Source organism: Arabidopsis lyrata, assembly GCF_000004255.2.
Source record: "Arabidopsis lyrata subsp. lyrata unplaced genomic scaffold ARALYscaffold_6, whole genome shotgun sequence".
In the NCBI taxonomy this organism is placed as follows: Eukaryota; Viridiplantae; Streptophyta; class Magnoliopsida; order Brassicales; family Brassicaceae; genus Arabidopsis; species Arabidopsis lyrata.
In genome coordinates, this window is record NW_003302550.1 from 8,848,698 (window position 1) to 8,868,422 (window position 19,725).

The 19,725-nt window shown below is 37.0% G+C and overlaps 7 protein-coding genes and 2 non-coding genes across 9 annotated transcripts; 2 read left to right on the forward strand and 7 right to left on the reverse strand.

Annotated features, from left to right (window-relative positions):
* Window positions 1-518: 518 nt before the first annotated feature.
* Window positions 519-590, reverse strand: TRNAC-GCA. Its single transcript has one exon. It is a non-coding gene; the product is annotated as a tRNA-Cys (tRNA).
* A 313-nt stretch (window positions 591-903) lies between these two features.
* Window positions 904-975, reverse strand: TRNAC-GCA. Its single transcript has one exon. It is a non-coding gene; the product is annotated as a tRNA-Cys (tRNA).
* Window positions 976-2,032: 1,057 nt separating this feature from the next.
* Window positions 2,033-3,759, forward strand: LOC9308028. Its single transcript, XM_002871913.2, has 4 exons — window positions 2,033-2,443; window positions 2,693-2,751; window positions 2,920-3,286; window positions 3,422-3,759. Exons 1-4 carry the CDS (start codon window positions 2,324-2,326, stop codon window positions 3,560-3,562), a joined length of 687 nt encoding a protein of 228 aa, XP_002871959.2. The 5' UTR covers window positions 2,033-2,323; the 3' UTR covers window positions 3,563-3,759.
* Window positions 3,760-4,307: 548 nt separating this feature from the next.
* LOC9308029 (probable pectinesterase/pectinesterase inhibitor 54) lies at window positions 4,308-7,297 on the reverse strand. Its single transcript, XM_021022568.1, has 3 exons — window positions 6,224-7,297; window positions 5,255-5,845; window positions 4,308-5,163 (listed from the first exon to the last, which is right to left on the reverse strand). Exons 1-3 carry the CDS (start codon window positions 6,549-6,551, stop codon window positions 4,466-4,468), a joined length of 1,617 nt encoding a protein of 538 aa, XP_020878227.1. The 5' UTR covers window positions 6,552-7,297; the 3' UTR covers window positions 4,308-4,465.
* Window positions 7,298-7,362: 65 nt separating this feature from the next.
* On the reverse strand, window positions 7,363-9,701 carry LOC9310086 (glucan endo-1,3-beta-glucosidase 5). Its single transcript, XM_002873973.2, has 2 exons — window positions 8,842-9,701; window positions 7,363-8,668 (listed from the first exon to the last, which is right to left on the reverse strand). Exons 1-2 carry the CDS (start codon window positions 9,192-9,194, stop codon window positions 7,522-7,524), a joined length of 1,500 nt encoding a protein of 499 aa, XP_002874019.1. The 5' UTR covers window positions 9,195-9,701; the 3' UTR covers window positions 7,363-7,521.
* Window positions 9,702-9,823: 122 nt separating this feature from the next.
* On the reverse strand, window positions 9,824-10,935 carry LOC110227643. The gene has a single exon (XM_021022569.1). It carries the CDS (start codon window positions 10,881-10,883, stop codon window positions 10,014-10,016), a length of 870 nt encoding a protein of 289 aa, XP_020878228.1. The 5' UTR covers window positions 10,884-10,935; the 3' UTR covers window positions 9,824-10,013.
* A 525-nt stretch (window positions 10,936-11,460) lies between these two features.
* On the reverse strand, window positions 11,461-12,382 carry LOC9310087 (E3 ubiquitin-protein ligase ATL4). The gene has a single exon (XM_002873974.2). The coding sequence runs from the start codon at window positions 12,185-12,187 to the stop codon at window positions 11,651-11,653; it is 537 nt and encodes a 178-aa protein (XP_002874020.1). The 5' UTR covers window positions 12,188-12,382; the 3' UTR covers window positions 11,461-11,650.
* A 1,890-nt stretch (window positions 12,383-14,272) lies between these two features.
* Window positions 14,273-17,579, reverse strand: LOC9310088 (T-complex protein 1 subunit beta). Its single transcript, XM_002873975.2, has 11 exons — window positions 17,395-17,579; window positions 17,261-17,317; window positions 17,109-17,174; window positions 16,907-17,018; window positions 16,697-16,825; window positions 16,547-16,618; window positions 16,265-16,380; window positions 15,973-16,049; window positions 15,230-15,715; window positions 14,810-15,125; window positions 14,273-14,722 (listed from the first exon to the last, which is right to left on the reverse strand). Exons 1-11 carry the CDS (start codon window positions 17,398-17,400, stop codon window positions 14,576-14,578), a joined length of 1,584 nt encoding a protein of 527 aa, XP_002874021.1. The 5' UTR covers window positions 17,401-17,579; the 3' UTR covers window positions 14,273-14,575.
* A 414-nt stretch (window positions 17,580-17,993) lies between these two features.
* On the forward strand, window positions 17,994-19,723 carry LOC9310089 (protein TIFY 3B). The gene is made up of 5 exons (XM_002871914.2): window positions 17,994-18,233; window positions 18,602-18,704; window positions 18,776-18,956; window positions 19,046-19,103; window positions 19,310-19,723. The coding sequence occupies exons 1-5, from the start codon at window positions 18,109-18,111 to the stop codon at window positions 19,404-19,406; spliced, it is 564 nt and encodes a 187-aa protein (XP_002871960.1). The 5' UTR covers window positions 17,994-18,108; the 3' UTR covers window positions 19,407-19,723.
* The last annotated feature ends 2 nt before the right edge of the window (window positions 19,724-19,725 follow it).

Sequence of the window (19,725 nt, forward strand, 5' to 3'; positions counted from 1 at the left end):
TTATTTTCTAAAATACAAAAAACAACAACAAAATCCTCCTCATTTGTATAATTAATTAAGTACCATATTAATTTTAAATTTTATATAACATGTATGACATGATATAATTATCGACTCTCAAATAAATTTTATTTTTGTTATTTTTAGTTAAAATAAATACACTAAATTAACGTTTTGAAATTTGAATAACAATATTTACCGTCAAAATCTAGGCGTTTGCTGGAGGAGAACCACCACAATTTCCACTATTGCACGATTCCAATAATGTAGCAATCACTTATTTTAGCAAAAAAAAAAAAGAAATATATTAAACCAAAAGACTGAAAAAATAATTTCATTTTCATATTAGAAAATAGTAAAAATACAATAATTTTTTTTCCATACTTTCTTCTTCATGTAAGAATAAATTTATAGTTGGAAGCCTGGAATTTGAAATGGAAAATAAGTTGACAACTAAAAGCTAAATGCTAATTAATTATCTAATGTAAGCTTTTATATAAAAGAAATGGATAAAAGATAGGGCCCAACCGGGTTCGAACCGGTGACCTATTGATCTGCAGTCAATTGCTCTACCACTGAGCTATGGACCCATATTGCTTTTATAAGTTCAATGTTTTAAATTATTTGTTTCATTAATTGTTGTAAATCCTAATATAGTCAAGTCCATTATTTACTTATTTTAGTAACCCTATAAATTTTTACAAAAAAATTAAACCATGATTAATATTCATTTTCAGTTGCTAAAATATTATTAATACGAAAAATTTGTCAACTTATTCTTATTAAAGATGAAAAATTGCGAGATGAAATATAAGATTAGTCGACTAGTAGACGCTTAATGCTAAGAGAATATTTAACTAAATCTGTTATAAAAAAAATTATTGGTAAACTGAAAAAAAACATAGGGCCCAACCGGGTTCGAACCGGTGACCTATTGATCTGCAGTCAATTGCTCAACCACTGAGCTATGGACCCATATTGCTTTTATAATTACAAATTTTTAAATTAATTACTCCATTTTATTAATTTTTGTAAATCCTAACATAGTCAAGTCAAATTCTCTATATATATTAAAAGAGAGTATTTGATGCTTATTTGTCAAGCTCATAATTATTCTCATCTTTTTTCATTTTTTTTCCTTGTAAACCTATTTTCATTTTTTAATTATAATATCCTTCTAACAAAACACTTTTATTTTGATTATTTTAATACTAAATTCCAAACACATAAGAATCCTAAATTTACCAAAAATAATTACTTCAAAAAATACCTTTGTAAAATTAAATTTTCCTATAGAACAGATGTAATAGATAAAAATCCATAAAAAGAATTTTAATAATCTTCTACTAATTTAACATAAGATGAACCCTACCAAAAAAAAAAATTTAACATAAGATGAAACAATATTGTTAATTTATCAACAATCCAAATTTACAAAATTTTAAATTTTTATGATAAAACCAAACACAATTATTTTATAATTTTTTGAACGTATTAAAAATTCATAATAATTCAATCAAATATTATATATATATATTATATTAATCTATAAAATATATTAATAAAGTTAAATACCATAAATTTCAGATGTGCATGAAATTTAAAGAAATCATTTTCATTTGCTAACATATTATAAATACAAAGATTTGTCAACTATGAAAAATTGCTAGCTAGAATCTTGGAATATAAGATTAGTTGATAAATGCTAGTGGAATATATAACTTAAAACTCTTATGAAAAAACCTATTGGTAAATTGTCAAAAGAATGGAAAATAAAAAAAGTAGAGCCTAACCGGGTTCAAATCAGTGACCTATGGATATGCAGACCATTGAGGCATTGAGGCATTGAGGCATTGAGGCATTGAGGCATTGAGGCATTGATTATAGGGCGTTTCTTAGCCCAATCTTAGCCAAAATAATGAATTAAATTAAATGGAAAAGGGTGATTTATACTAGCAAACGTTCCTTATAGTTAAGGAACAAAATTAAAGTTAAGAGACGTCTACGTGGCGTAAAAAATGAGACCGTGTTTTTGTTTTCCTTCTCTTTCTCTCTCTTTCTCTTTCTCATTTCGCAAAAACAAAGAAATGGCGATGATTTCTGGAAATCAACTCACATCGGAGATTCCTCCACTCCGGCCGTCGTTCTTCCGTTAGCCCATCATCTCTATCGTCTCCGGTTGTCGACGGCGTCTTCGGTTGTTGTATTCGGCGAGGTGGGGTTGCGAAATTGGCGATATGAAGACGAAGAAGATTATTCGTCGCCGGTGCAATCATTTCTGCGGCCACCGCCGTCAGCGAATTTCGAAAAAGATCGACACTTGATGTATTTGGAGATGATGTACGAGTTACTTCCGTACCATTACCAATCTCAGGAGATCAATCGTCTTACCCTCGCTCACATCATTATCTCGGGTCTTCACTTTCTCGGCGCAATAGATCGTGTACGTCTCTCTCTCTCTCTCTAATCTCTATCTCTGTTTTTTCCCCTGAATTTTGATTTAGTAATGTTCAATTTCTGAAGGTTGACAAAGATGTTGTTGCAAAGTGTGTTTTGTCCTTCCAGGCCCTTCCTAGTAACAGAGTTTCACTTAATGATGATATCTTTCTTGAATTTAGCTAGAAGCATGTTTATGAGTAAGTTCTTAATAAGCCATTGTTCAATGAATGAGATGTTCTTTTTTTTTCTGCAGGAGAATTCTATGGTTTCTTTGGTTCAAGGAGTTCTCATTTTCTCATTGATGAGAATGGGGTAATTATAAGTTTATTCCTTATGTTTTCTATATTACAAGATTTTATCTTTGTTTTGAATCTGTGTGGGCTTGACATTTAGTTTGTTGCACATGATTCAATTTACAACGGTAGTCACTTGGCAAGCACTTACTATGCCTTGGCCATACTTTTGTTTGTTTTGCTACAGCTTCATGCCTATACATATTGGAGGTGAAACGGATCTTCGGTTTTTATTCCATTGTTATTTGTCAATTTCTGTGTTAAGAAGACATTCTTGTGAAACATTCTTTGTGGAGTCATATGATGGTGGTTTTGGTTTGATCTTTGGTTCTGAGTCTCATGGTAGGTGTTGCTGCACTTGGGTTAGGCAAAGCTGGAGGAGAAACAGTTGCAGAGATGGTTATGACTGGCTAGTTTCTTCTTGTCTTTTTCTTGATTGTTGGCATTGTTTACTTGTAGGGTGCTTCAGTGCTTACTATGGATCAAAAGCTGAAGGTTTTGGTTTGATCAATGATTCGTCGTCTCTTGCATTATACTTTCTTGACAAGTTTCAGGTAAACTTCGTCTACAAAATGTTCTTCTTTACCCTCAAGAAACACAAAACAGCTCTTGAACTTAGACTTAAGAAAGATTTGGACTGTTTTTTTTTTTTTTACAAGTTCATATGTTTGGCTCTGTTTGTTTAAATGGTTGCAATGGTTCCTGGTGATGCTTTTGGAGATGATAGTTGTATCCGAATATCTTATGCCACATCTCTCGACGTTCTACAAGCCGCAGTTGAGAAGATCAGGAAAGCCCTTGAGCCACTTCGTGCCACTGTCTCCGTGTAATGGTTCGGACACAGAAATGTGTTTTTGAATGTTTATGATATGTTGTAACTTATATATCAGCTTTGTCTCCATTCCAATAAAAAGCTCTCTCTTTATAGTTTGTTCTTTCCTTCAAGTTCATGTAACCAACCAACCATAACCATTCTCTTCATCGTAAATCATTTAATAGAATTTAAGGTTACTTCATGCTTGAGTTATAAGATCACGACAAAAGAAACATTTTCCCTATTTTTGCCCTCTCATTTTCTCTAAAATCACTAGCTTTTTACCTACAAAATTAAAACTTAAAACATAATTCTTTATAATACATTTGACGATTATTAAAAATCATCACACCGGATTCTGACTTTCACCATGATCACATTTGTTTTCTTGAAACAAATTTGTACCATTAAAGATACATAAAATCTTTAAGTTTAAAACATTTATGTTATAAATTGTATCTTATGTATGTTTTAATTTTTTTAATTTGCAACAATTATTAAATTTTCTATAATTATAAATTTTATTTTTATATTAATATTTTTTTTTTCTAAGAACCACATGTTAAGAGCTTACCATTAATCACACAAAAATATTAACTCAAAAATATTATCTCTTAACAACCACTTTTACAAATAAATTACTTAAATATTGCTAAGAAATATTTTTAAGAGACTACCTATAATCATGCTCTGAGGCATGAACATGTTCGCTTTTATAGAATCTTGATATAAAATCTTTTCTTTGTTTGACCAAAAGAAAAAGGAAAAAAAAAGTCTTACATTTAATTTCATATATAGTCATGACCATATCACACTGAATTTACATTCGATTCTAATCTCTGTATTGTATCTTAATCTTAATCTTATACTTAAAACCATTAGTGACGTCTTCTCCTTTTCTTTTCTTTACTTTTTTTCACTAAATCCCAGAAGTGAAACTAATTCCCGTAGAGGGCAACCAAGAAACTCCATTAAGAAATTTACCAACGCTAAAATAACTTGCGTCTTCAAACCCAATCAAGTGAAACCCTTCCCACGTCACTCTCTTGGAAACCCTAGCTTTAGGACCATAATTCTTAAACTCTCCAAAGTACAATGTCTTTAGTACTTCGTCTCCGGAGTCTAACCACCCGGCCCATCCTTCTTCCGCTATCGCGTCGTCAATATACGATTCCATCACTATAGACCTCGAATACTTTCTCCAGGGCCGTCCTAAGTAAGAGCTATACATATGTTTCACCGGCGAAAGATCTGAATCCGTCCGGATCCTACAACTATGAAGTGCAAATCCGGTATTCTGAAGTTGGTCCGTCCTCCCGTTAGCGAGAATAACATTATAGGCCTTGACACCATGAGGGCGACGCAAGAATATGTTGCAGCTTTGAAAAACCGCAGCTGCGTTTCCAAATATGAAATCTATTGTTCCATATATATCACATTCTCTATAGAACTGACGCAAGGCAGCTGCGTAAAGTGTGTCTTGATAACCAGAGATGCTACATCGGTATAACACTGATTGGTCTGATGTGATACTTAATGCTATGGCTTGATGTCCTCCAGGTCCTGCAGTGTTCTTGATTCCGATATCTCGTGCGATGAATCCGTCACCCGTAACCGCTGCAAGAATTGCATACTAATTATCAAACAATCAATTTTTGTTATAAACCCAACATTTTACGTATATGAATGAATGAGTGTATGTACTGACTCATTGTAGCGGTGTCCGGGACAGAAGTTCCTCCGGTGGCACTATCATCGCCAACAATCACCGTCTCGTCTTTGCCTTCTCCGATCAAAGTAATCTCATGTTTATGGATTCTTACTTTCTCTTTGTAAACCCCTCTTTTCACGTAAATTATGAACCTGCCATTTGCGTGGGCAGCCGTGACAGCCTCCATCACGGTCCGGTAATCTCCGGATCCGTCTTTGGCGACTACCACGTGTGCTCTTGCTCTACCTGCCAGAAGTCTCCTTTCTCCGGCAGTGACCCATCGGGGAAGACCAGTTGACTTTGTCTTTGGCTTTGGATTCTGCATGATTGTGTCGACAAGGGCCAAGGAGTTGCTGACGAGCCGAGAGAGGTGATCCATCTTTTGTTTTATGTGGCTGATGGCAGCGGAGGGGGAGGTTTCACGGTAGTCAAGGATGGAGTCTTTGCAAGCTTGTTGGAAAGTAATGGCGGCGGAGAGCCATGTTTGGACGTCGTGTTTGGTGTGACGCTTTCTCGATGAGCCATTGAGAGCTTCCATGGCTTGCCTAAGTCGTCTTGTGGACATTTTCATGAGCCGTTCACAAGAATCTGTAACGTTATTGATGCCAATTAGCTTCTTTTCTTTTCACGTATGGTTTTAGTTAAAAACAAATTAGTAGTTGTGGATATTATAATGTACCGAGAATTTGTACTTAGCTTGTGTGTTTTGTCAAAATTCTTAGGTATCTTGGTACATAAAAGAGAAATACTTCAACTACTTTATGAGTGCTTTTTTATTCTAGTAACCAAGTAGATAATATTTTCGGGCATACAGAAATTTTTATACGTACCATATCTAAAATGTTTTTGAGTGAAAGTAGTAACTAAAATGAAAGGCAGAGATAAAAATGGTAAAGCAATATAAACAAATGTTACAAGAGAGAAAATTTATCAAAATATATAGATGATGAGAATTATGTTGTGTACCTGAGACCGAAGGTGAAGGCAAAGTATAAGTGGAATCTTCCAGAGAAACTAGTTCGGAGGAACCCATCGAAGAGGAGAGAGGAGGAATTAGCAGATTGGAGTCAGAGATAGTCTTGTTAACAAGAACTGACACAAAGTCGAGACCGTCAAGAGATCCATGTCGAAACTCTCGTAAGTTTTGGACACAAAGTGAAGTGTACTTTGTGGAGCTACAATGCCTTTGAAGTTCATTTTGGTAAGCAAATGGCAAATTTCTTGAAGAGGCATTAACAATGAGAAGGGCATTGACCAATAACACCCAAAAAAAAACCATATCTATAATACCCATTTCTTTAAAACAAAAAGTTGGTTATCCTCTGTTTATATTCTTGGTTACTTTATGTGGGAAAGTTGATAATATCCAAACTAGAGATTATCATTGATTTATAGAGAGGAGGGGATGAAGAAGTTACTTTGAGCTGATGAGGTGAGTGTTTGGTGAGTTGGTTTAGCGGTCTACCATTTTTTTCATAGAGTAGATTGAGACTTGAGTGGCTTCGATGGGATCATTAACACTCACTTTTTTTTTTTTTTTTCTCCTTTTTATTTGGGATCAATCATATTTATTTGTTGGACAACTTGATCCGAACTATATATACTGTATCTCAAATACTCGCTCGATCATACCCAACATTTTAGTTATCAAAATCCAATCACTTAAACTATATATCCACTAATGCCAAAACAGAACATTTAATACGGTAACATAACTCTATTAGTTAACTTGGACAACATATTAAAGCCTTAGCTACTTTCTGTGTGGGTAAACAAACCAGGTGGAGACAAAAAAAAACAATCAGTTCTAATTGGTAAGAAGATAATGTAACATTAGTTTACTACAACAACTCTGCAAAAATAAGTCAAATTATTTTATCATACGGCAGAGTGACATAACAACTGCTAATACGATGGACCACCACACTATAGTTCCTTATCTGAAATTTGGTATAGTTCTCTTGTCTTTTGGTTGCCCAACTATTTTTAAAAGCTTCTACACTTGATAAGGTTTGCCACAAAAGTCTCAAACCCTTTGACGTTCAAAGACATGGCAGATTATGGACTCTAATCACCTACACGTTGTTACCCGTTTTCATTTCATCTATTACGAATCAGATCATCATTACTAACCTATCATAATTTACATAGCAAGTGAAAAAAGGAAAACAAGTTCTAAGAAAGAATAATTATATGTCCAGTTATCCAACTATGGACCGTTGTATTTACATTTCTATGAAAGAAAGAAAAAACATCCCCAAGGATCAATTAGAGAACACCAAACCGATTACCATCGCCACCGCTGCCGCCAACCTACAATTTGCTTCGGATGCACCGGAATTCCTCGGTGGCGGCTTCAACATCTGCTGCCTGCTCGTGTCGATTTCGATAGGAAACCTACACGAGCCACTCGACGGATCAATCTTAGTAAGAACCCCAAGATTGTTAAAATCGCATGAGCCACGACGATGATCCATTTTTTGAAAATACATGTTGAAGGCGTAAGAAGCGTTCGCGGTCGGGTCTAAGGCAGCGCAAGAGGAACCCGGCCCGAGCGAGGTACAGTCGGCGTTTTGACACGCGTACGTAGCAGGCGCCTGCCACGCACCGTTCCCCGCAGCTTGAGTGGAGAGCACGCACCACTCACGTGCCAAGTAACGAACACCTTTAGCCGGAACCAACGGACGGCCGTTACCGAGACTCAGAGGATACTTAACGGTGCCGTCATAAGAGAATATTCCCCAATGTCGTTCGAATTTTCCGGGATCAATGCTCTTGGCATCTTCGTCTACTAATGAGAATAAGAAAACTTCCGGCGCCGTTCTCCGACGAGGCGTTCCTTGTCCTTGAAGGATACGATTCAATAATCCTTGATTGAATCTCTGAGCCATCGCCGGATTCGCATTTTGATCGCCGTCGGTTGGCCACCCGACTTCTCCGACGATGATTTCAATTTTGTTCGGATCAAATCCGTTTTTCTCAAGCGCCGAGACTAAAGTGTCGAAATTTGCGTCGAAAACGTTCGTGTAAGAGATTGATCCGTCGACGACGGGCTTAGCTCCGCCGCCGCCTCCTCCTTTAGGGAAGAAAGCGTATTCGCGCGGGAAATTTGGATCGGCGTTAAGAGAGAGGAAAGGGTAGATGTTGAAGGTAATGGGTGAGACAGAATTAGCAAGGAATCTAACGATGGAGACCATTAAGGTTTTGATGTCTGATCGGAAGTCGCCAGAAGAAGGAAGACCATCGCCGGATTCATAGACGTCGGCATTAAGAGGAACAGTCACTTTGACTTGCCGGCCAAGACCAGCTTTCACCAGAGCTGCTTGAACGTTCTGCAGCGCCGGATATGTTGCACGGACGAATCTGTCTTTGTAAGTCTTCAAGAACGGCTCATTCCCCACAGCTACATATCTGATCACCGATTAAAAATCCAATCTTTAGAAACTTCAAGCATGTTTTTAGCTTAAAATTCCAAGCTTTTGAAGCATGGTTTTATTTTTAGGGTTTAACTTTAAAATCCAAGCTTTAGAAACTTAAGCATGTGTTTTTAAGATATTGGCCAATTGAAGTGCAGTGAAATTTACCTTATGTCAGTTCCATATCTAGAGATATACTGAGAGACGTTTTGTTGAACCCAGAGCTCTGCGTTGGTAACAGTGGAAGCCATAGTTTCCAAGAGATTGTTGGGAATACCGACCATGACTTGAATACCGGATTTACCAAGAGCTCTGAGTGCACCAGGGTCAGCTTCAAATAGCTTAACTTTGTTGAACCCATTGTCCCTAAGGAGTTTCACCACTATGTTTGGTGGTAGTGGATGGCTGGCTTGTGTACCCCAGTTACATGCCAAGCCCTCCACATTCTTCGATATGTTGTGAAGTAACAATATAGATAGGCAAAAGAAAATGAGCTTTTGGTATGTATCATGACGACCCATCTCTCTGTAAAAGTGAGATTTGGGTTGGAAGATTGATTCAGAATGTGGGGTCTAATGAGAATTTGTGTTTTATGTGTGTGTGTAATATAGGCAAATATTGACAGAGATATAGATGTAGGAGATGGGGAAGATGAGTATATGGAAGAAAGAGGGTAAAGGAAAGGTATTTGTGTTAGTAATTTAAAAAAGGAACTTGATTCCATTGGAGGTAAACCCTGAATTTTAAACCATCCAAGAAAGGGAATTCTACTATTCAGCATCTCTTGTGTATTTGCACCAAAAACAAACATTTTATTTTCATTTACACATAATGAGTAATCATTGATGCTAATAATAAGAGGGAGAGGGAAGAAGAAAGGGATGGAGTGTGTGAGATGAAGACAACCTTTGCAGTTTCTTTCTTAGAGAATATTAGAAGAAAGTTTACAACCTTTTTTATTAATCCGATGGAATCTTATGACCCAAATTATCATATGATCGCAAGTCCCCACCTTAAGATTTCTCAAATTGTGCATATCATGAGTAAAGAGATGTCATAACATTTCCAATGCAACCCATATACCACAAAATGTACCAAAGAGTAACAATCTTGAAAGAAGAAAGTAATGATTGGTGCGGGGCCATTAAGATAGATAAAAAAACTCCATTTATAGGTTGCAATTGCATGATTCCATGAAACCATCTTCAAACAACAAACCAACACAGAAATAGAAACTGTTTCCTCTGACATGATACTCAATGCTAGAGCCTAGAAGATAGCTAGAAATGAGCAAGAATCTAACAGAGCTTACCTATCAAGAACCAAAAAGGGTAAAGAATCTAACAGTTGAGTTTGTTTCTCCGGGGAGACAAATCTTCAAACTCAGAATCCGTAAGTTGTGAATTCTTGATCACACGGCAAAAAGCACTATTCTCCAATCTACGAGCCATCATGATGATATCCCTTAACCCCTTTGGTGGAAACACACGAAGCATTTCCTGAATCTCATCCTTAAGCCCTTTAACGAAAACAGCTTCCAGAAGAGAGTCAGGGACATCCAAACACTGCGACGAGAGTTCTTCAAATTCACCAAGATATACAATAACAGAATCAACCTGTTTGAGAGAGAGGAACCGTTCCATAACAGATCTGAAATCACCAAATCTCTGTAACAAACGAGATTTGAAATCATGCCAATCAACAAAAGGGTTACGATTCTCGCAAAGGTTAAACCAACTCAAAGCAGGTCCTTGGACACTCATATAAGCTAATCGAATCTTCTCCGTCTCTGTGAAACTACCGAACCCGAAGTATCGTTCTGCTCTGAGAATCCATGAGTTTACATTGAGACCTTCGAATACTGGCATCTCGACCTGGACCTTCTTCAGATGAATGACGCGAGACTTGTCTTTCCCATCGATTGAGTTATCCACCACGGTTGTTAATTGTTGCTTTGGAGGTGCAGGGAGGTCTTCATGATGATGATGATTCACCGTAACTTGTGATGATGATGATGATGGTTCCGTTGGTGGTTGAAGAAGAAGAGCTGATTTCATCTCCGCCATGGATTTTAATGTCTCGGCCATGGAATTGAGTAAGTCACCCACCGTGGAGTGAAGTAGAGCCATCGTATTTTGAACTCCACGCATCGATTCAATCAGTGAATCGGCGGAATCATCGACCTGATCGAGAATCTGTATCGCTGCCATTGAAACGAACAAATATCTCTCCTCTCCTCTATGAAACGAAACCCCTAAATAAAATCCTCTTTTTTCTATTTCTCTAGAAAAGGAGAAAAAAAGAGTGGACCCCACAGTCGACGTACTCATCAAAAACGACTGTGCTTCGACCCTCTCATCTCCTTGTTCCTTGCTAATGTATGTTTTCTCAAGCATAAGGGGTAAAAATTTAATATGAGTAGACGACTATTCTATTTGGTGGCAAGGATGGCTAAGAAATCTTTGTTGTTTATATGATGGCCTAAAATTGCCTCCAAGGAGAGTGAGGCTTGGTTCGAGCCTTCGAGGTAGGCGCAACAACCAACCAACATATAGTGCCAATAGAGAGATAGACATGCGGCAGTACGTAAGAGGGTCATAATTTCACTTGTAGTAGTAAGTAGGTTGATGGTTCATGATATTATGGGGATGTTGCAACTAGTGGTGTCTGCAGGAAACGTAATTTATTTGTTGTTTGATTATCATTAGGATTTAGGAATAATATCTGATCAGAGATTCGTATGAGAAAGATTTTTTTGTATGAGAAAGATTGATTACCCCATAGGTATGATTATGAATGTAACATTTGCTGACGATACACAAGAAATCTGATGGTTTTAATTAATTGATATAATTATTATACTTCCTAATCTAACCCATTAAATCCCCCAATTTACAAAATTAACCACTCTCACTACGTAATTTCTATTGATCCAACTAAATAAAAATTGAAAATTAAATAAAATTCCAATAATCAATCAGAGGTGAAGATCATCTCCGAAGAGGTAGAGAAGCCGTTCAACGGCCCAGCTAGGTTCGTTCTTCGCCGGCCAATCTCCACACGACGTCGTATTAGCAGCAAGTAGCGGAGTTCTACAAAGAGGACACGTCCGGTGGTTATCCTCCTCAGCTTCGTTATTATCATCACCACCGCAACATTCATAATCCAACCACCGGTCAATACACTCACGGTGAAACATATGGCTACAGTTCCTGAGCTCTCTTACCTCATCTCCATCTTCCAGATCTCCAAGACACACCGCGCAGGTATCGTTGATCATCGCCGGAGATCTCTCCGCCGCGTCACGGAACGTTGTCACGGAGAGGCTTTCCTTGATTGTCTGTGACGAAATCGAAGGAGAAACGGAAGGGGAGGAGGAAGATGAGGTGGATCTGGATCTGGATCGGTAGCGTAAGATCCATGCGAGAATCCATCTCAAGATGGTGATGAGAACAGCCATTTTGTAGAGAAGTTGAGTGACTATGAGACCAGAATGTTCGATGAAGAAGCTCATTGTTGTGATGATTTTGCTCAAGTGTGTGTGTGTGTGGGAGAGAGAGAGAGAGAGAAGAGAGAAGGGGAGAAGAAAATGGAGAATGAGATTCGTTTTTAATAGAGGAAGGAATAAAGCTGCTTGCTGATGATGAATGATGATGCTTGGCTTTGCTTCAACTTTATTAGTGGTGCCTTTAATTTTTTTTCTATTTTCATTTTGTAGTTTAATTTAAACTTTAAAGTATGTTTATTTTGGGTTTAATTATTTTATTATGCAAGTTGCTTGGAGTTTTTTTATTATATATTTTACAAAAATAGGTGTCAAGTTTTCAATTGTGATGTTGTACACTTTCTTTGCTCTTCATGACTTACAAAACTATGTTAGTTTTTTAAAATAGGGAATATTCGCTTTAATTATTAATGTAATGGGTAAACAATAGTATATGATTTTTATTAGTCGATGAGGCACATAATTGCTGCTTTACTTGATTAGTTTAGACGAATCATTCAAATAATTTTGAAATTTGGAGATACTCAAAAGATTCCGGTCCAAATATGGGACATAAGATAAAATATAGGGTCATTTTGTGAAAGTTTAAAACAAAAGATTCTTACAGTTTTGTGCCGTAAAAGTTAATAGACCGACGTGTGAAAATTGCAATTTCGTAAAAGTTAAAGAATATGAATGGCGATAAGAATCAAGTAAATGACGTTTGCCTAAGCATTTTGTGCCGTTCGTGTCACAACTTTAGTTTTCGCCTTTTTCTTTACCAAAGCACCCCTAAAGAGAAACATTATTTTATATTTTGTTATCTTGTTTTCTAATGGGAGATGACCATTTGATGACCATAAAGAGAGATAAGTTACTGTAATATTTACTAATTTATATGCTTAAAGTTTTAAAATATAATCATGATAACTTGATTGTATATGGCGTCATTTCTGGCTTTTGACCCATACGCAGGGACAGTTTTCTATCAACCTTACGTGATTATTGACCGGGCAAGATGTTAATTATATTTAATACTTACGCTTATGTTATACCTTTTGTCTAATGAATGATATGGATTAATTTACAAATATCCCACGTAGAGTAGATCAAATCCCATTGGTCTTTGCTTTGGTTGTCCATTTTCAGCGTGGTTTCTCGATTTAATATGACTCATACTCGACTCGAATTTCAGAATCTATTTTAATGAATATGAAAATGAATCGAGTATATGATAAGATAACGCAAATTTATCTGTTTGGGTAAATGAATATAGTATATTCATAAAATCCACTGATTTATTTTGTATCCTAGTCATTATTAGGCGTTGGCTAATCAGCCTTAACCAAAATTGTAGTTATCAGAAGAATATGAAAACAATAGAAAACAAGGTATCAAAGAGCTTTCTTCGTTAAAGAATATGCATTGCTCTGTCTTGATCTCAACTCAAACGAAAGTTCTTCCAGGAACTTAGAACTATATATATAGTAAAGATAAAGATTCTTAAATAACAGAGTTGTGATAAAATATTGAAACTCGAACCTAGGATATATGACATGTCGACCAATCTAACAAACCTTGTCACTAGACTATGAATTCATGTCGGCTCGATATTATTGTTTTATTAAAATGTATAGTTTATGCATTTCCATTTACTGTAATTTCTTGATAAATTGGTCATTGGTGCACTTTTTTTGTGTTACTTTTCACTGTTTGGTAAAAGAAACTGAAAGATATGGAACCACGAATTCAAACCAAATCATCTATAAAACAACAAAATCAAAAAACAAACATACTTTTTCTGGTAAGACAATTGATAATGGTCGCTATAATTAAAGCTTGCGATTGCAAGGACCCATGTTTTGATCTGCTCTGCTTTATAATGTGGTTTGATCGGTTGACCAAACCTTTACAACGCAAAACCACCTCAACATTGTAGGTGACAACAGATATATCTTATAGATATAGATAATTATATATATATATATAAAATGGCCTACGATTTTTTTTATAGATGGGATCATTCAAGTTTTCTTTGGTATCCAAATAACTTAAGATTTTGTATTTAGTGGTTCTTTTCCACAAATCGAATTTTCACTGATTAACATTTATGCGTTAGGAAAAATACACATACCCATATTATATCCTGCTAAAACATATTTCGCTAACATATCAGTGAAAATGGGATGCAGGTAGAAACAGAAGACACAACCAAAACAAACTAAAAACTTTGGAGCTAACATTTTTTTTCAAACGTCTAAATTCGAAATCAAAACAATATTAAAAGGAAACAAAACAAAAAGATTTGAGTTTAAAGGAGCAAAACATTAAACATTTTAAAAGGTTGTATTCTGATCCAAATCAAAAACACAATCATGAAAAACTCTAGGCTCCCACCACGTTCATGTGTTTGGTTTTTCACATCCTGTCTTCTCTCCTCCTAGGAGCACATGTAATGATTTCATCCACTCGCAGTATCATCTCAGATGCTTCTGTTGCTGAAAGCAGAACCGCTTGCTTCACTTTGAATGCTTCATAGATTCCTCTCTCTTCCATATCTCCTACCTGTAAAGAATCAAACATCATCATCTCAATTCAAGTCTAGCATTGCACATTCCATGGCGAATCCTAATGTTTCTAAAGTTTACTTACAGATCCAGAGATGACATCGATTCCGGCGTTACACCCTTCAGTATGGTGCTCTGCACGAAGCTGAGCAACTAATTCTGCACTGTCTAAACCAGCGTTGTCAGCAATTGTTGTCGGTATAGCAACTAGAGCACGTGAGAAAGCTTCAATGGCATGAGATTTTTTGCCAGCAGTTTTCCTTGCAAGCTCATCTACTTCCTTTGCCATCACCATCTCTGGCCATCCACCTCCAAGCAATACTCTAGTATCATTCACTGTTTGGGAGAGTACACATAAGGCATCATGGAGTGATCTTTCAGCCTCATCTAGAACATGGTGACTGCAAGAACAAAGATAGATACCACACAAAAATTGCACTGTGAATTAGAAACAGGATAAAGTTTACACACAGCCTTTTAAGTAATGGGAGTGAAAAATGGATACCTGGCCCCCCTGAGGACAATTGAACAAGCCTGGCCCATTTCACAACCAGAGAAATGGATCAACTTGTCTTCACCAATCATGATTTCTTCAATGAGCTTGCAATGACCAAGCTTAACAGACTCTGGGTTGTCAAAGGTCGAAGCAATTTCGCCACCAGTAACCAAACCAAGCCGCTCTATTCCCTCAAAGTCAGCATGCTCAATTGCAAGAATACCAGCATCTGCAAAGAGTTCCTCGGGGAAATTGTAGATCAACTGCCTATTAACAAAGCAGTTGATTCCGTGGGCTATGATTTTCTTCACCTTGTCTTTCATCTTTTCCTTCTCAGCCCCTTCAATCTCAGCAACCTTGGTCATGGAATCCACACGGACACGTGCACCATAGATCTTCACTTTATCGGTATCCATAGCGGTATTTGCAACTAAGATCTTTGCATTCTCTATGCGCTTCGGCTGCCCAATTCCAATCTTCTTGTCAAGAATAAACCTATAGGCATAGAATTAAGTTGTGGTGTCATAAGACAAAATTACTGAATCGACAGAAGAAGGAACGCAACAAAACAAGATGACCTCATGCCTATCACCATTCCAAATTAAGACTATTAACGAAATGAAGGTGCATAAGCTATGAAGAAGAAGAGAAACTTAAACACAACAGAGTTACCATGACAGATGAATACCAAAAAAAAAATGAATAGCTCACAGAACTGAATTTAAACAGAGAAGCAAAAAGTGTTGTCCTACCCTTCATCCAAAAAGGAATCCCTCAGGGCCCCTCCAGGTTTTTTGATGATCTGAATAGCTTCCAAGTTTGTGCTTCCCTATTTAAGCAACAAGACCAGAATGTCAGGGAAAAATCATATAACACTCCAAAACGAAAACATGGGAAAGAAATTAATAGTGAAATGCGACCAGCCTATCTCATCACAATCCTCAAAGAAAAGCTCTTCTTTCATGGAAACAACACATAAATAGCACAGAAAGAGAGTGAAGGAACACACTGCTGACTGAGTTTCAAAAGAGGCAGAGATGGAACCTTTAGCCTGAAAACAGCATCTACGGCCATTTCTGCAAAATGTTCCTTGTCCTGTGAGAGAATTTTGGAGCATAGGGTAGTCATAGCAATCTTCAACAAGTCTGACCTAAACTTCTCTGCATTGACACAAAACACAATACTGTAAACAACAGTGTGATTTCGTAGTGGACTGTAAAAGAAAGCACCGCTTGAACCCAACATCGAAGTAAACACACAAACAAGCGAATACAATACTTTAATCTGTCTGCATAACAAGGTTGAGCCATCTCTATATATGATTACCTGCATTGTCCTTGTTATCAATTACTCTTTTAAGTAAAGCATTGCGAGCACATTCCGAAGCCATTCTGTAACCTAAGAAATCAGCAAATTTAAAAATTAGAAATCATTGTCATAATGGAAGAAGCTGACACAACGTTGCCAGAAGCTTACCTGCTATGATCGTCATAGGGTGAATCTTAGAAGCAACAAGCTTTTCTGCTTCCCTCAGAAGCTCACCAGCCAAGACAACAACAGAAGTAGTCCCATCACCAACCTCATCATCTTGAACTTTCGAGATGTCTGAACATCAAACCAGATACAAAAACAGTAAGAAAGACTCACACAAAAAAATACAGAATTTGCAGGAGATTGCATACATACCAACAAGAACTTTAGCTGCAGGGTTGTCTATGTGAAGTGACTTGAGAATAGTAGCACCATCGTTAGTAACAGTGACAGCATGACCTCTACCAGTAGATTGTAAGATTTTATCCTAAACAATAATAATATAAGATTCAACAACAATCAATAGAATCAAATTGAAAGTTTGGAGCTTTCGAAATATTCAGAGATCGGAAGTTACCATGCCCTTTGGCCCTAAAGTAGACTTAACCAGATCACTGATAGCCATTGCACCAACAAATGATGCCTAAAAGAGCAACAACAAAAAAAGATTTAAAACAGTACAAGAGTGAATCTGAAAAACCCTAAATCCTAATCGATTAAAAGACTCACCATCCTCGCACGTTCTCCCTTCTCTTCACTAGCATCATCTTTGAAGATCTTATCGATCTAAACACGAAATAGCTAAGTTAATAAAGAGCACTGGGAAAGCAAAACAAATGAAAGAGACGACGGAGAATCATTACCGGCATCGGAAAGAGCGGAAGAAGAAGAAGGAGGCTTCTTCAGTATCGGAGATCTCCTCGCAAGTAGAATCTGTGAACAGTGAGAAACAATAGATGGGATCGTTTACGAAGAACGAACAAGCCGAGAGGATCTCGAAATATTGTGTGAGCTTTTAAGAAGAGAGTAGATAATGAGGGAGAGAGCCAAAACCCAGATCTTTCGGAACCCTAAATCAAAATTCAAAAGACCAAACTACCCTCACATTTCCCAGATTTCTTCTGCCCTCCCGGTAAAAAGGTTAAAGTTTATATTGGAAGTAAATATTTATAAATGTAATCCGTTGGGTATATTAGAAATCATTTTAAGACGACTAAGCCCAACAGTAGTTTACGAGCCCAATGAATCAAGGTCCAAGAGGAAGAAGATTCAATCTCTCATCCACTTATAATTAGACACGTTTGGAGTTCCGGATAACAGAATGAGAAAGCATGTCCGGGAGAAACGACACCGTATCGTATTCGCGCACGTTGCTAAATTACCCTCTTGTTGTCTTTTATTGTCTTAGCACTACCAAAGTCAACCAAAAAAAAATCAATATCAATCGCCACGTGTCAAATTACAGGAGCTTATACGGAGGATAAATCTCGGAGGTTCCCGGTCTGAACGATGTGGAGACGAAGCGAAACAAAAGCATTCGGCAAAAAGACAGATCTACAACTTTTGAGAGACAAGTCATGAATAAGGTGAAAGACGAGCCACGCGCTTCCGTAGAAGGTGGATGTGGTGTTGCCGACGGTGACGGCGGCGCAGCTGAGATCGCCGGTACCGGATCTGTTGAGAAATCGATTAACAAAGTTAGGTACGAGCTGTGTTTTAAGTTGCTGTTGATTTCACATGTTTTTATATGTTTCTCCGTTAGATTTGAGGTTTAGTTCTTGAAATTGCATCTTGTTTCTGATATGGAAGATCAGCATTTCGATCTGGTTACTTTCGGATGCATATTTGAAAAAGAGGGGACTTTAGTTTCTATTTAGGGAAAGTCATATATTTCTCAAAGGAATCAATTTGTTCTTTGGCTGGAACAATTGGTTTCTTATCAATCTTCAAAGTCCTTTTATGCATATACATAAGTTTTCATGTTCTTAGCTATTTCATTGTTCTTAATCTTGCATCAATAGTCCATCTTTATAGTGGGTCACAAGTTTAATAGATCATCTGCTATTGAAGGTCCACGGAGATCCAAACCTCTGAGCTAACGGTTCTTCCAAGTCAACTTACTATTTTCTTTGGTGGGAGTGTTACTGTGCTTGATGGACTTCCAGCAGAAAAGGTTGGTCCATTAGAGCTTTGTTGTCTGAAAAGCTTCTGAATTCCTGTTCTCACTGTGATCTATGCTTATAGGTTCAAGAAATCCTCCGTATTGCTGCCAAAGCAATGGAGACTAAGAGTTCTACAAGCATCAGTCCTGTCCAATCGCCAGCACTGAACAGAGCTCCTTCTTTCTCAAGCACATCTAATGTCGCTTCACCAGCTGCACAGCCATTTCCTATTCAGCCAATCTCGTTTTGCAGATCCGCGGCTGGTAAGTATTCGATTCAACTGGTCATAGTTATCTTCAAACATTGAAAATGAACTCTCATTAGTTTCTTACAATTGTGTTTGCCGATTCAGATCTACCTATTGCAAGGAGGCATTCGCTTCAACGATTCCTTGAGAAAAGAAGGGACAGGTATGCATCCTTGAAAACTACACTCCATCCTTCTCCATCTCACTAGAAATTCAAATCTGATCTATTTTATTCAGTTTTTGATTGATTACTGATAAAGAGCTTGTTGCTGTGCCTGAGAGAGACTTGTAAAGACAGATTAATCGTAATGTTTATTTAACCTTGATAATGCATCTAACAGCATCATTCACTTTTTTGTTAATCTGCAGATTGGTCAACAAAAACCCTTACCCTACTTCTGACATCAAAAAGACAGATGTCTCAACAGGAAATGTTTCTATCAAGGAGGAATTTCCGACTGCTTAGCAGAAGATCAAACCTCAAGGCTACAATAAGCTTTTGAGTAAACTAAGTAGAACGTTATGTCAATATGGTTAATATGATAATCTATCATGTACGCTGCTGTGTGTAATGTGTTGTATGGTAGTGTTTGTATAGGTTTGCTAGACAAACCGAAGATTGTTTCCTTGTCTGGAGTGGTCAGATATGTTTGTCATTTTACAAGTCTACTGAAGAAACTATTGTAGTTTTAGTACCAGAGTCCTAGAGTCTATCTAACTAATGACTCTTTGATGTTATGTTATTGAACTTGGTATCTCTTCAAGATACAATTTGTGTGTAAAGT

Excerpts from the sequence above, each read along its gene's own strand:
- LOC9308028 (XM_002871913.2), top strand. The coding sequence starts at position 2,324 with ATGTATTTGGAGATGATGTACGAGTTACTTCCGTACCATTACCAATCT. Across the intron at positions 2,444-2,692 it reads TTCTCGGCGCAATAGATCGT|GAGAATTCTATGGTTTCTTT; the intron begins GTACGTCTCTCT and ends TTTTTTCTGCAG. Across the intron at positions 2,752-2,919 it reads TTCTCATTGATGAGAATGGG|CTTCATGCCTATACATATTG; the intron begins GTAATTATAAGT and ends GTTTTGCTACAG.
- LOC9308029 (XM_021022568.1), bottom strand. The coding sequence starts at position 6,551 with ATGGGTATTATAGATATGGTTTTTTTTTGGGTGTTATTGGTCAATGCC. Across the intron at positions 5,846-6,223 it reads GCCTTCACCTTCGGTCTCAG|ATTCTTGTGAACGGCTCATG; the intron begins GTACACAACATA and ends ATAACGTTACAG. Across the intron at positions 5,164-5,254 it reads CCCGGACACCGCTACAATGA|CGGTTACGGGTGACGGATTC; the intron begins GTCAGTACATAC and ends CAATTCTTGCAG.
- LOC9310086 (XM_002873973.2), bottom strand. The coding sequence starts at position 9,194 with ATGGGTCGTCATGATACATACCAAAAGCTCATTTTCTTTTGCCTATCT. Across the intron at positions 8,669-8,841 it reads AGATATGGAACTGACATAAG|ATATGTAGCTGTGGGGAATG; the intron begins GTAAATTTCACT and ends ATCGGTGATCAG.
- LOC110227643 (XM_021022569.1), bottom strand. The coding sequence starts at position 10,883 with ATGGCAGCGATACAGATTCTCGATCAGGTCGATGATTCCGCCGATTCA.
- LOC9310087 (XM_002873974.2), bottom strand. The coding sequence starts at position 12,187 with ATGAGCTTCTTCATCGAACATTCTGGTCTCATAGTCACTCAACTTCTC.
- LOC9310088 (XM_002873975.2), bottom strand. Across the intron at positions 16,619-16,696 it reads CCCTATGACGATCATAGCAG|GTTACAGAATGGCTTCGGAA; the intron begins GTAAGCTTCTGG and ends CTGATTTCTTAG. Across the intron at positions 15,716-15,972 it reads GATTCCTTTTTGGATGAAGG|GTTTATTCTTGACAAGAAGA; the intron begins GTAGGACAACAC and ends CTATGCCTATAG.
- LOC9310089 (XM_002871914.2), top strand. The coding sequence starts at position 18,109 with ATGAATAAGGTGAAAGACGAGCCACGCGCTTCCGTAGAAGGTGGATGT. Across the intron at positions 18,957-19,045 it reads GTTTTGCAGATCCGCGGCTG|ATCTACCTATTGCAAGGAGG; the intron begins GTAAGTATTCGA and ends TTGCCGATTCAG. Across the intron at positions 19,104-19,309 it reads CTTGAGAAAAGAAGGGACAG|ATTGGTCAACAAAAACCCTT; the intron begins GTATGCATCCTT and ends GTTAATCTGCAG.